Source organism: Peromyscus eremicus, chromosome 16_21, assembly GCF_949786415.1.
Source record: "Peromyscus eremicus chromosome 16_21, PerEre_H2_v1, whole genome shotgun sequence".
Classification (NCBI taxonomy): Eukaryota; Metazoa; Chordata; class Mammalia; order Rodentia; family Cricetidae; genus Peromyscus; species Peromyscus eremicus.
Window position 1 is genome coordinate 60,087,467 of NC_081432.1, and position 13,223 is coordinate 60,100,689.

The window sequence follows — 13,223 nt, forward strand, 5'->3', positions numbered from 1 at the left end:
TGGCCCACTACGAGCGTGGCAAAACGGCGCGTGAATGGAGCATGCGTACTAGCCGGGGAGCCCGCAGTCGGTGTCCTTCCCAGCTAGTCAGGTGTGAAGCACCCTGCTCTTCACCGGGTCCGTCTTCCTCATCCACCCATGGCAGCACCTGCCCTGGATTAGTTAAGCCATACTCCCACCACCCGGTGACTTTCCAGTGTTTTTTGGTTTAAGTTTCCAACACTCCCCAAACCCTGAGGAATTTTAAATTAGTTCTTCCACTTTGTTTTTTAGGTAAAACCACTCAACTGCCCTGAGGTGCTAGCAAAACCATGCATAGTGAGAAAGTCCCTCGCCTAGATTTCTTCAGTCATGTAGGATTCAATAGTCCAAAGGACCCTGCTTCCAGGGGCAGAGTTTAGGGGATTTTGTATTAGCTCCTCCCTCCCTATGTGAAAAGATCCCAAAGACACAGCCAAAGACCCCAGTCTGTGCACAAAAATGATACATTTATTGAAAGAGTAATTTTTTTTTAATACAAAAGAAAGCTCTGTACATAGGATGTGACCATGTCCACTATTCCTGGGTCAACATCCCAGGAGAAGTAGAAACCACTGATATACCCACATACACCCCACATTCACACAAGCATTCACTCAAACACAAGCACACACACACCCCAGAGCCACTTAGGAAGGGAAACACCAAGGGTCGCTGCACAGAAATGCCACCTCAACCCTGACACACAGACTCTCCCAAGGCCACAATCACACAGCACACATCATAAGCACTTTGCCTGATTCACTCACTGGATCTATCTTTTGTGAGGAGGAATTAACATCTCCTCCCATGTGTTGGGGGAGTGGTGAGTGAGTGGTAGTGGAGTGAACCAAGGGCAGAGGAAGGGGCTGAGCAGTTACAGACCTGAGTCCCAAGCTCCCCACCCTGGCCCCTGGTTTACCACGCCCCAGTCTTGAAAGCTACCCAAGGCCCAGCTATTTCCAGGAGAAAGCCCAGAAGAGTGGCCTCCCCAGCTGGGTAAGATAGCAATGGGGATCAGAGGTTGGGGGTTCTCAAACATGTCAACAGATCCTCCCATGATACCCAGGTGTGCATACGACCCTCCCCACCTTTCACCTAACCTCAGAAGCAGGCACGTGCCCGCCGAGGGCAGTAGCGAGGGGTCTGACAACACTCCACCCCAACTGCCCTTCTGGAAAAGCTCCCTTACTGAACACAGGTGGTTTGGGCTGGCTCTGACACGGGGTAAAATACCCTTCCCCTATGCTAGCCCACCCTCAAGGTCCCCAGCGGGTTCTAAGGGGGTGGGGCATGGCCCTGTACAAATTACATAAATACTGAGGTTACACTTAGAAAAATAAAGTCATTTTCTTCAAGGCTTTTGTCTTAATTTAAAAAAGTTACAGTAGCTGCTTACTCCCTGGGGGAGCTGCCCATTTCTGGCTCTCCATCGCTGCGCTCAGCCCAAGAGCTGCTCCTATGTGACCCCCATTCCTGTGTCTCCCCACCTCCCAGACCCCCTCCTGCTCACTGCAGCCTGGGCCCCAGGGAGCTGTAAGCCTGGGGGGGGGGGGGCACAAGGCTGCAATGATGTGCTGTGGTACAAATGAAATCCATCTCCTCTACCTGGCCCCCTCCCACCCTAGCCCCACATTTGGTCTCCCTCTCCCCAGCCACAACCCTATAGGGTAAAAGAGGCCTAGAGTTGTGGATAACCCTCCCCTCCCCTTTTGCGGCCTGGGGCCCCTTCCCCAGCTTTCTCCTGGAAAGAACCCAGGACGTGGGGCAAACCCAGAATCTCCCGCATGCACACTGGTGGACCCCGAGCTCATGGGGGGGCTGTCCCCAGGGGCCCAGCCAGTTCTAGAGAGCCTAAGGGCTCCCCAGAAAAGGGGAGTTTGGGCAGGGAGGGGGATGAGAAAAACGCCATTAAAAAAAAGTTAAATATTTTAAAAATATATATTTATAGATTTGTTTTCACTTCATCTCCTCAAATAAAAAGTTCAAAATCAACTTTTAAGTAAAGCAGCTGGGAGAAGGGGGAAGACAGGGAAGAGAGAACGCCGGAGGTTCCCTCCAACCCAAGAGCCCCTGCAGGTCCATGGGGACAGAGCGGCAAGGCAGAGCAGGTGGCCCCAGTAACCTGACCAGTGCACAGGCCCAGCTATCCAGGAGCTGAAAGGGGCAGAGGGTGGTGGCAGGAGGGACGAACCCCCTCTCTCCCAGCTGGCTCCCTGAGGGCAGGGGCAGGGCTCTTTTGACCCAGACTGTGGCAGCACAGAACTAACCAGAGGTCACCAGACAGGCTGGAGAGAGGGCCCCAAATGCTTCCTCAGAGGGGACACTGTGCCCAGTCCCACAGAAGGCCTGTGAGTGGGAGGGTGGGCACAGTCCCACCGGGTGAGCGAATACTCAGCAAACATTGAGCCAAGCTGGCAGGGGTCTGGGGAGGAGGACAGCCCCCCCATCCACAGCACGACGGGTGGGGTAGGAAGGAGGGGGTGAGGGAGGGCAGGTGGAGGGCAGGCAGGCCCATTTCTTTGGCTGGAGTGAGAGGGCATAGTCCTGTGGCCGCCCTCTCCTTCTCCTGCCTCCCTCCTTCGGCCAGTCAACGTGTGTGTAAAGAAAACGTGAAAAGGCAACAATAAATAAGTGGGTGCCGTCCCTTGGCCCTCGGTCCAGGGTGGCGGGCGGATCATTCACTCTTGGTGCTGTGGGTGGCGTCCAAGTTCACCACCTGTAGCTCGGTGAGGTTGCTGCTGCTCCCAGCTTGCTGCCCTATCACAGCCATCTGTGGGGAAGGAGGAGCGTGAGGATGGCCAGGAGGAGGACGGACAGGCTCAGGCGCCCCCTGCTGGCCTGCCGGTCCAATGCAGGCCTGAGCATGGGCCCCTTGGCTAGGGGAAGACTGGGTGGGACAGGGCGGGAGGGGGTAGGGGCCCTCCTGTCCCATTTACCTGGTGAAGCTGAACTGCAGAAACAGGGATCTGCACAGTCCCAGAGGATGCTGTCAGGAACACCTGAGGGACACCACCTGCATCGGAAAGCATGGGAGATACTCATTCACTTGCTCAGGAGGAGCTCTAGATATCGGAAATGTGATATACATAGGTGACTGGGGAGCCTCAAACATGTAGCCAAGGATATGTGCCCCAAAGTGTCTCATGCAATGCACGAGGGTGCCTGAAGTGTGAGGGTTTAAGTGTGTGTGAGTGTCCAAATGAACAAATACAGTTGTCCAGTGAGTGTGAGAATATCCAAGTCTGTGTATTTGTGCAGGAATATATGTGGGCATTGGGGGAGGGGAATAAACCGGAGGAGAATGCATCTCAGTGTTGGAGCTGGGGCACAGCTGAGTGCCTGGAAAAGGGAGAAATGGTCCTTCTTTCTTCGGCCCTGCTCCTTCCCTCACCTTGCTCCTGGACCTGGCTGTGGGACACCTGCATGGTGGACGGTGCCTGGGAGAAGGCATTGAGCACGGTGAGGCTGCCATCAGCCAGGCCCGAGGTGGGGGCATACATCACTGCATGGGGACTAGGGTACATCATGTGGCCACCCACAGTTGTGGGTATAGACGACGTCATGATGGTGGCGGGCAACGTCACTGGAAAACACAGATACACATCAGGGAGCTGATCCCTCCTGCTAGCTCTCATCCTGCCCCAGGAGTCCAATCTCTAGGATCTTTGTACCATGTTCTGTGTCCCAGGTTTGACAAGAGATTGTTTCTTTGTTCCTTACCATCAACTGAAAACACCCTAACGCTTTCTTCTGAGCGGACTGTCTATGCATCCAATTCTCTGTCCCCAGACCCTAGCATCCCAGTGATGGGCCCTCTCCCAGGAAACTCCATCACTCACTTTTCAGTTTCACCTGTTCCTTCCTCTCGCTCCCTCTTCCTAAACTCACACCTAACCAGTTCATCCTTGAGACAAGCACTTCTCCAATGTTAGCATAGGAACCTTGCTAAGGTGCAAATTCTGAGTCACTGGGTTTGAGGTGACGCTGGAGATCTGAAAACCTCAAGTCCTCGGTTACTTCAGCCCCTAGACCACACTGTAATGAATAAGGTTGGGGTGACAGCAGCTTACATATGAGAGTTTGCTATAATTCCTGAAATGACCAAAGGTAGCTGAGAGGGATTAGAGTCTGCTACTCGAGACCTGTAACACCCTCCCACCCGGGGACAGACGCGCTGACGGCACCTTCCCGGCTACTGAACAAACAATTTCCCGTGGATTCTTATGTCTCCCTTGACTTACATCCTCACTGCAGAGCAGGGTTCAAACCCCAGCCATGCTCACCGGCTTTCCTATAAACATGAAACCAAAAGCCCCAGTTTCTACTTGAGTAAATTCCCCGGGGTCCTCGGTACAGGAGCCACACGGCTAAGCACCTTCTGCTAGGCTTCCTGTGGGAAGGCAAGGCGTGGGGGGTGACAAGGAGTTATACCTGTCCCGCTGGAGGAGGTCTGCGTGAGGTCTGTGCTGCTGTCACGAGAGGGAGACGCCTGCTGTGGGGCCTGGTGCACCTGAATGGCCTGCACAGGGACCTGCTGGGCCACCGCCCCACCTAGAAGACACGGTGTGTTACTCGGGCTCCATCCCAAGCAGTCTGTGGGCCTCACCAAACACGCTGGAGCACTACAGTCCCGGGTCCGATACTCTGGTTCCCAACCCTTATCACTTTCCCCTGGGACCTGAAGAGGTCCTTCATGTCCGAATGAAGTGACTCCCTCTTCCTTCTGCCTCAGGCTTTGCTTCCATCTTCTTCAGCTGACCCGGAGCTGTCCTTAACCCATCAACATAACCCACCCTCCAGTCACAACAGGGAAGTGGAAGAACACCAACCACCTCCATAGCAACAGAGGTTCAGGGGTGAGCCAGCCAGACAAGACCAGACTGTAGCGTTGAAACTTACTATACCACCAGCAGGGATCTCACTGGACAAAGCTTGTCTTCCAATGAGACACACAGTGATTCTCTTGGGCTCTCTTAGCAAAGAAAGAGGTCCTCCCGGGGCTAGCCCTAAAATCACTTTTAACATCCTCCATTTGACCCCGAGAAAGCAAGCCCCTCCCTGCCGCCCCCTGGGACTCACCAGGCATGAGGGTGAAGCTGGTGGGCAGCTGCATTAGGCCCCCAGAGGACACAGGCCCACTGCCCGTGCTCTTGAGCACAGTCCCGTTGGCACTGCTGGCACCACTGGGGCTGACGCTGGCAGACACCGGTGCCAGGTAGTTGGTGATGGGGAAGGAGGGGCCGCTGCTGACTTGCATGGTGGTCGAGGTGCTGGGTGCTGTTTGGATGGTGGAGGTGGTACCCGGAAGGTTGGTGACAGTGAATGCTGGCTTCAGTGTGTCCTATACGCAGAGTAAAGACGGAGCAGTGAGCTGCTAACAGATTTCATCCCTCAGGAGCTTTGTGTGAATGAAGAATTCAGGCAGAAATCGCTGTTTCTGTTAAAACCCCAATTATACCATTTACTTGCCACGAAAGTCATGAAGCTGTTGATTGGACACAGTGCCTCAAGTTCTAGCACTTGGGAGTCTGAGGCATCTGCGTTGCCTAGCCTGGTCTACACTGTGAGACCGTCTCGAAGTTTAAAAATTACAAACGTAACACCGGGCAGTGGTGGCGCACGCCTTAAATCCCAGCACTCGGGAGGCAGAGGCAGGAGGATCTGTGAGTTCAAGGCCAGCCTGGTCTACAGAGCGAGTTCCAGGACAGTCAGAACCTTGCCTCAAAATAATAAGTAAATATTACAAACAAAGAAAGAAAAAACACAACTACTTAACTTGGAGGTTGTTAAGATTAAGCAGGGAAAAAAAAAAGATAAGCAGGCTAGCTTTCCTAAAACCACTCAGAGAGGGCATCTGAGCTCACACCAAGATCAAATTAAACACTTGCAGCTCTTACATTGAGAACTCCTGGGCGCTTTCTGCCCCAGGGAACCGCACAAATCTCACTCACAGTCTGCTTCTAGCTCTGGCAGTGACTGTCTGGGTGAACCTGAGATAATCACTTCCCTTTTATGAGCTTTAATTTCCTCTTCAAAACATGAGAGGGTTGGGCTTGAGTTCTCTTCAAAAGGGTCCTTATGGTTCTGAACTGCTGGGCTCTACGGCAGGGACCGAGATTTTTCAAAGAGAAAGCTCATGAAGGTCTGACAGTGAGGCGCTTCAGCCCAAGACCGAGGGACTTACCCACGTGCACAGAAACGAGGCGCGCACACACACACACACACACACGAGAAAATGATTGCAGATAACGGGTAACTAACACAAGGGGGGACCTGGAGTTTTGACTCTCTCAGTTCTTACGAGTTGTGAGGAAGAAGCCAGGAGTTGAGAACCAAGCCGCCAGGCCTAGATCCGACTTGATTCAAAAAGCCGGGCTGGGTCAGCTCGGGATGTTTGCTAAGCAACGGGCCCCAAGGCCTTTGGTTGGTAGAGGCGTTGCTAAGGCAAACAGTGCCGCTTCCTTCCATTGGTCAGTTAGTTAAGCACCCGGAAGGCGGAGCTCCACAGGCAGCAGGAAGGAAGACCCGCCCCTCTCTCCTTACCGGGAATAAGGGGGAGGCATCTTTAGTAGCAGGCCAATGCTCTCCCCAACAGCCCAGGCCTGGGTATCCCGAGCACCCCAACACCCGGGATGAGGCTCGCTAGTATGGTAGTTCCTTGCCCAACCTGACAGCCCGCTTGGCAACAGCAGTGGGTTCCCAGGACCCTGGATTAGGAGGCTCCCTTCCTATTCCCAGCCTGCCAGGAGGGCAGGGCCAAGCTACACCCCCGCCCCAAGCGGGGAGACAGCTGGCGGGAGGAATGCAAAAGCCTTGCCAGGCAGGCGGGCTGTGGGCGGGAGGCCGGCGTGGAGCCCGAACCGGCCTTATATGGGCACGGAGGCCGCCCGCTTATCTTGGGGGACGGCCTCCTGTCAGGAATGGAGGATGGACACCTGTCTCCTAGGATAAGGAACACTAACCTGGTCCCACTCCACATCACTAAGAACATCTATTTACCCGTACTAGGCCAAGAAAGGAAAGGGACCCTCTTTTCTCCCCCCCGCTTTACATAGGTGACCCCAACAACACACCTTGGTTTCCCCACTGCTGTCCGATTCCGACACCTGGTAGGTGAGATCCGGCTCTTCAAAGCCAGTGGCACTCATTCTCTGGTCTGTGGTGGGGTCTGAGCGGGGTGGAGAGTCTGGCGAGTTGAGGCAGGTCTGAATCAGTGCCTTGCCGGTCTCACTGGTGATCATGGGCTGCAGTTTGCGGGTGGCAAAGGTATACACGTGGCCTGTCTCGCTGGCCACCAGCAACAGCACTTGCGTCCCTGTCAGCGTGGACAGCTCATAGGCCTGGGGAGTTGGGAGGGATATGGGCAGGTCAGCATTTCCTCTCCACTGCCCTGGGGAAAATTATTCGGTGATCTCCAGCACCGACTCCTGTGATGACCTTCAACTCTGGGGACTAGACATCTGACGGTGAGCTGGAAGTGAATAAACTACCTATGTCCTTGAAGAAACGGTCTGAGTGCAGGCACTCCAAGCAAACAGAAATAGCTCCCAGCAGGGATGGATATATAACTTCAAGGGGACATAGAAAGACCCAGTTAGCTATCCCCTAACACGCCTGGTGCCCGCTTCCTCTTCACTGTCAGAGGGACAATGAGATCCCTACCACACTGGGATTCACACACCATATTAGTGGTAACAGCCATCTAAGTGTGCAACTGCCCATGTTTCCTGCCAGATCACTGCACAGGCTCTAACCTGTTGCCACTGCCTAACTCCTTTGGCCCTGTAACACTATAGTGCCCTTTGCCTTGGGATAGAAGGATAAGGAAGGACCTTCTCCGTGATGATTAAGGGGTTACCGATCACAGATTGGCTAAAACGATGAGAGCTAAGTTTGCAACAGGTCCTCTGCCATGAGCCCAGAAACGGGATCCCCCGCTAAATTGCACAACCCACCTTGGAAGCAGTTCCAGCTTCTACACTGGTTCCCAGGTTGCAGGCTGCTTCCTCTGCTTCCATCCCTTCCTGTATCTCCTAGACTCCTTTCCTTACCACTTTTCCTGGGATATTGGCTGGCAAAAGATACCTCTACAAATCTCCCTGTCCCCAACATTGCATGCACTGATTTGCCCTAGAGCTGGGGACCCTACTTGTCCCAAAGACCGGTGATTCTGCAGCCAGTCCTGCGGGCAGCATGAGATTTCCAGAGAAAGCAACGGAAGACACATGGCCAGGGCGGGACTTGGTCCCAGCTCGCTGTTCCTCAAGGCAGCAGCAGCAGCAGCAGCGGCGGCGGCAGCAGCAGCTCTCCCGCCCAGCTCTCTCACCTGGTCCCTAACCCTGCCTGTCCCTCAAGCCCGCACGACTCCAGCGATGCCCACCTTTCCTCCCACTCACGCTCGCTCACGGCTGTCATCCAACTCCAGCCTCCTCATCTCAAATCCTTCTGCTCCCCTTTCCACCGCCCTTCCCGCACGCCAGGACACAGTGGATCGGCTGACGCCCGCGTCTGGTTATCCACCTTCCTGCCCGCCCCTGTCCACTCCTGCCCTCCTCCAGGACCCTCTTTCTCCCGCGCGCCGGTCACTCCCCCCTCGGCGCCTCTGCCCCGGATTCCGGACGTTCGCAGCATCTCCCCTCTCCCCACATTTCCCCGGCGGCCCCTCCCCTTTCGCCCGGCCGGTGTACCACCATCCCCTCCTACACACCTTGTGCGGACTCGCCGCCTCCTCACCTCCGCCTCGGCTCCGTCTCGCTCCCGGGCTACCCTAGCGCGCACCCACCCTCCAGGTCCCCCCGGGGCGCGCCAACCTCCGGCTCCGGTACCTTCTTCATGATGCCCGTCTTCCTCTTGCTGAAGGTCGTATAGCGCCGCAGCTTGTTGTCGATGAACTCCATCTTGATCTTCACGCGGCCCCGGGTCTTCTTCCCCGGCTTGGCCCCGCTCACCGCACCGCTCACCGGCCCGTAGCCCCCGGCGGCCGCCGCCGCCGCCTCGGGCCCACCGACCACCACGCCGAGCTCCATCTCGCTCAGGCTCCGCTTGAGGCCGCGCCGCTCGGCGCCCAGCTCCTCCTCCTCGCCGGACTCGGAGTCGCCCTCGCTGCCGCTGTAGAGGGCCCCGGCGGTGGGCGCCGGGGTGGGCGCCGCTGCCGCTGCAGCCTCCCGCTCCAGACGGCCCGGGCCGAGCCCCGCGCCGTTCCCGGGAACCCGGCCCCCGTTCGCCCCGCGAGTCCCTCCGCCGCCTCCGCCGCCCGGCCGCCCCGTCGGGGTCCGGTTCAGGCTGCCCCCCAGGGCCGAGCCCCGGCCCAGAGCCGCCGCGGCCCCAGCTTGGCTCGGTAACATGGCGCTCAGTGCAGGAGGGCGGACGGGCAAGTCAGCGAGGAATCGGGGCCGCCGCCGCCGCCGCCATCGGCTTCCCGGTTCCACCGGGCACTCCCGCTGCTGCTAGCGCCGCTCCCGCTGCCGCGGCCGCCGCTGCGAACCCGGGGCCCCTGCACGCCCGGGCCGACCTGGGCCCTCACTTTCCTGCCCCTATGGCCGGGGTTGCCCCAGGCCGCGCGCAGCGCCCCCTGTCCGTGTGCTGGGGAGGCGCGCCCTGCGGCCGTCAGCGTCCCCCGGGGGGCAGGGGCTGCTGGCCGCGGCCGAGACCGCGGGCGGAGGGGGCCGGGACCACGCGCTGGCGGCGGAGGTATCCCCCGACCCTTCCCCCCCCATATAAAGAGATACAATGTTTCCTTTTATGGCGAGGCCGCTCCTTATATGGTGAGCCCCAGCGCCCCCGCCCTATTGGTCCGCGCTTCCGGCACCTCCGCTCCCCATTGGCCGGAAGGGGACACTAATTTGCATAGGCATACCGAACTCGCTGCTGTCATCCCGCGTCAGACCGCGATTCCGAGAGGGGCGGAGACAACTCCTTAAAGGAACAGGCCCGCCGAGCCAGCTCCGCCCCCAAGTGTTGAAGCGTAGTGGAGTATTGAGAGGGGCTGGCGCAGAGGAAGCCTAGGAGAGGGCTGGAATACTGTCTTGCCGAGAAGAGGGAACCCGAGTGCATTGGGGGTTTAAAGCAAACGAGGAGAAACACTCCCTAATTCCAGCGAAGGAGTGCAGGCGTAGATTGGAGCACTTCCATCACTTCCTGAGGAAGGTAAAGTGGTTGGAGCCGAGCGAGCGTGCGTGTTTAGACTCCTCCAGCCCAGCGGCTCCACTCCCGTCCCGTCCCGTCTCGTCGCCTCCCCCCCCCCCCCCCCACACACACACTACTTCCCTTTCTTTCTCTTTTCAAAGGATCAACACTTTCCCACAAGTCTCGCTGCTAGGTCACATCATTCATCATCCTCTACACTGGGGGGTCTTTGGCAGACACACATCTGGACGAGGCGGAGGGACAGACGTCCTCCCATCCATGGTGGGGGCAGGGCGGAAAGTGAGAGGTCAGTGAAGACTTCCAGCTGCCGGCTGTGCTGAAAGAGGGGGTGGTCTGGAGGATAAAGCACACCCCGCAGCCAGTGCAGAGGCCTGAAGTACAGTGGGATAGGAGGATTAAAAGTGAAAAAGGACGCAAAGGTTAAAACGTGGGTATTACAAACCCCGCGTTAAGGGTCCGACAGGCTGAGTCTTTGCTCTTAGAGAAAACAGCTTGAACTTCTGTGTTACTGAAATTACTCAAATCTGGTCGGAGAGGGTGGTGCACACATTTAATTCTAGCTATTCCTGAGGCTGAGGCAGGAGGATTGCCCTGAGTTCAAGACCAGCCCGACCTACGTACTGAGTGCCGAGCCAGCCAAGACCACACAGCAAAACCAGTAAAAAAAAAAAAAAAAAAAAAAAAAAAAATTGCTCAAATAAGAAGTTTGCCTGCCTTTTGGTAGTCCCGCGCCTGGAAACAAGAGATTGTTTCCAGGTCCATTCTTTGGTGTTGGTATCCATCCCTCAAGTTCTGAATATAGATTTAATGGGAGCAAAGAGTAAAGAAAGCCACAACGGCGGTCTGTGGCTAGTTATACGGAGCTACATGTAGTAAGTCGCCCCAATCCATCCTGGTGTGTTTAAAGAGATGGTTTTCCTCTAAGTGCTGTTGTGAAGAAGAAAAAGTGTCATTGTACTGGTATGACACTAGTATTGGAACAAACGAGCTAGCCAGATGTGGTGGCTCATGCCTGCAACACTGAGGAGGCCAAGGCAGGACCACCAGAAAGAGATCATATAAGTACCCCCCACTCCCACCCTCCCACGAGATTAAGGACTTAGATGACGGTTTAGTCAGTGAAATGTATGCTTGGAAAGCATGAGGATCTGAGTTCAAGCCCCAGACCTCACGTCAAAAAAGTCAATTATAAACCAGGAGAGATTGGTGGCACATGCCTTTAATCTCAGCAGAGGCAGAGCCAGGTGGATCTCTGTGAGTTTGAGGCCAGCCTGGTCTACAGAGTGAGTTCCAGGACAGCCATGGCTACACAGAGAGACCCTGTCTGGGGGACAAGGGGCAGCCACGGTGGTACATGCTTGTATCGATTTCGGTGCTGGGAGGAGACAGGCAGACACCTGGGGACCCCTGGTCCCTCAGGCTACCCTACGTGGCAGCTGAGTGAGGGACAATTGTCTTTAAAAACAAGCCTGGGCTGGTGACCTGGCTCAGTGGGTAAAGGCCAGCCTGGTGACCTGGGACCAGCATGGTGGAAGGGGAGAACCAGCTCTCAAATTTGTCCTCTGTACCTGCATACACACTGTAGTGCATGTGCACCCACACATTTTTAAAAACAAAAACCCACAGTGGACAGCTTCTGAGGAATGACAGTGAAGACTGTACTATGGTCTCCCCACCCTCACCCATGCATACAGAAACAAAGACCAGAGCGAAGTATTAAGTATCCAAGTCTCAGTCATCACAGGCTGGTATTGAACTTACGATATAGCTGAGGATGGCTTTGAACATCTACTCCTCCCCTACTCCAGCCCTCTAGTGCTCCCATAAAGAGCTGGAGACACCACACCCAGTTGCACAAAACTTCTGTATGGGCTGGGTGTGGAGGAGCATGCCTGTAATCTCAACACTCACGAGGCAGAGGTGCACCAGTCTATGAGTTCTAGACCAGCCAGGGCTATAAAGTGAGACCCTTTCTCAAAACACACACACACACACACACTAAGAACCACCAAGCACTTTTGTTTGCATGATATATAGGTTGGGCCATATAAAAGTACTATTTCATAGGTCAAGGGTGTAAAATTGTTGATTTCATCTGTTTGCACTGGGTGTCAATGTTCATTGCATTGCTCACTATGAGTCACATACAGTTCAAAACCATGAGAAATATCAAGAGATTAGTGATAAAGTATGTGCACACATGTACATACAGCATAGGTTTAGTCCCTGAGTCTCTGAAAACAGGAACTAGGACCACGCCTCCCTCACATTTCTCCTCTAATTTGCACCAAGGGTACTTACCCATATGGAACGCATTAGCTTAAGAGGCAGAAGAGGTCAGACACATACATTGATTCTGCAAGAGTTCATGGGTCACAGGTAGAGCGGGGGTGGGGGTGGGGATGGAGTCTGAAATCCACAGCCCTGTGGTTTCATCCCCACCCAGCTTCCAAAGACTTTGAGTCCTGTACTGCAAGGCTGCACTCCATCACATCCACAGTGGGCGGTGTCCAGGAAGAACCCTGCCTGCCTCAGCTTTCCTTCTCCTGGGTCACTGTGCTATGTCACAACCTTCTTAGGTGACGTCATTCACACTGCCCTTGGTCACCACCGGAAGGCAGGGGGAGACTCAAGCCCATACCATGTCACATGACTGCAGGTTCAGGAGCCAAAGCCGTTGATGAGGATCACAGGGCTGGGAAGATGGCTCAGTGGTCCAGAGCACTGGTTGCTCTTGGAGAGGACCCAGGTTTGGTTCCCAGCACCCACATGCCAGCTCACGGCCATCTGTCACTCCAGTTACATGGCATGTCTTCCTCTGGTCTCGGTAGGTATCAGGGACACGTGGTGCACCGACGTACATGGAAGTAAAACCCCCATGAACATAAAAAAAAATCTTTTTGCAGAAGCAGGCAGATCTCTGAGTTCAAGGCCAGCCTGGTATACAGAGCCAGCTTCAGGACAGCAAAGGCTACACAGAGAAACAATTTCTCGAAAAACAAACAAATCAACAAGCCAAATCTTTTTTTTTTTTTTAATGTATTAATGGAGTGGGA

General features: G+C 55.3%; 1 protein-coding gene across 2 annotated transcripts; it reads right to left on the reverse strand.

The window, feature by feature from the left end:
- Positions 1 to 469: 469 nt before the first annotated feature.
- Srf (serum response factor) lies at positions 470 to 9,595 on the reverse strand. 2 transcript variants are annotated; one of them, XM_059282076.1, is made up of 7 exons: positions 8,847 to 9,595; positions 7,095 to 7,361; positions 5,101 to 5,362; positions 4,453 to 4,572; positions 3,413 to 3,604; positions 2,958 to 3,034; positions 470 to 2,791 (listed from the first exon to the last, which is right to left on the reverse strand). In XM_059282076.1, exons 1-7 carry the CDS (start codon positions 9,363 to 9,365, stop codon positions 2,696 to 2,698), a joined length of 1,533 nt encoding a protein of 510 aa, XP_059138059.1. In that variant the 5' UTR covers positions 9,366 to 9,595; the 3' UTR covers positions 470 to 2,695. The 2 variants fall into 2 exon arrangements, with proteins under 2 accessions (XP_059138059.1, XP_059138060.1); XM_059282077.1 differs by lacking the exon at positions 8,847 to 9,595 and adding an exon at positions 7,977 to 8,225.
- Between the last annotated feature and the right edge of the window lie 3,628 nt (positions 9,596 to 13,223).

Coding starts and splice junctions, on each gene's coding strand:
- Srf (XM_059282076.1), bottom strand. CDS start 9,365: ATGTTACCGAGCCAAGCTGGGGCCGCGGCGGCTCTGGGCCGGGGCTCG. Junction 7,362..8,846: donor AGACGGGCATCATGAAGAAG/GTACCGGAGCCG, acceptor CCAACTCCCCAG/GCCTATGAGCTGTCCACGCT. Junction 3,605..4,452: donor GACCTCCTCCAGCGGGACAG/GTATAACTCCTT, acceptor TGTGTTTTCCAG/TGACGTTGCCCGCCACCATC.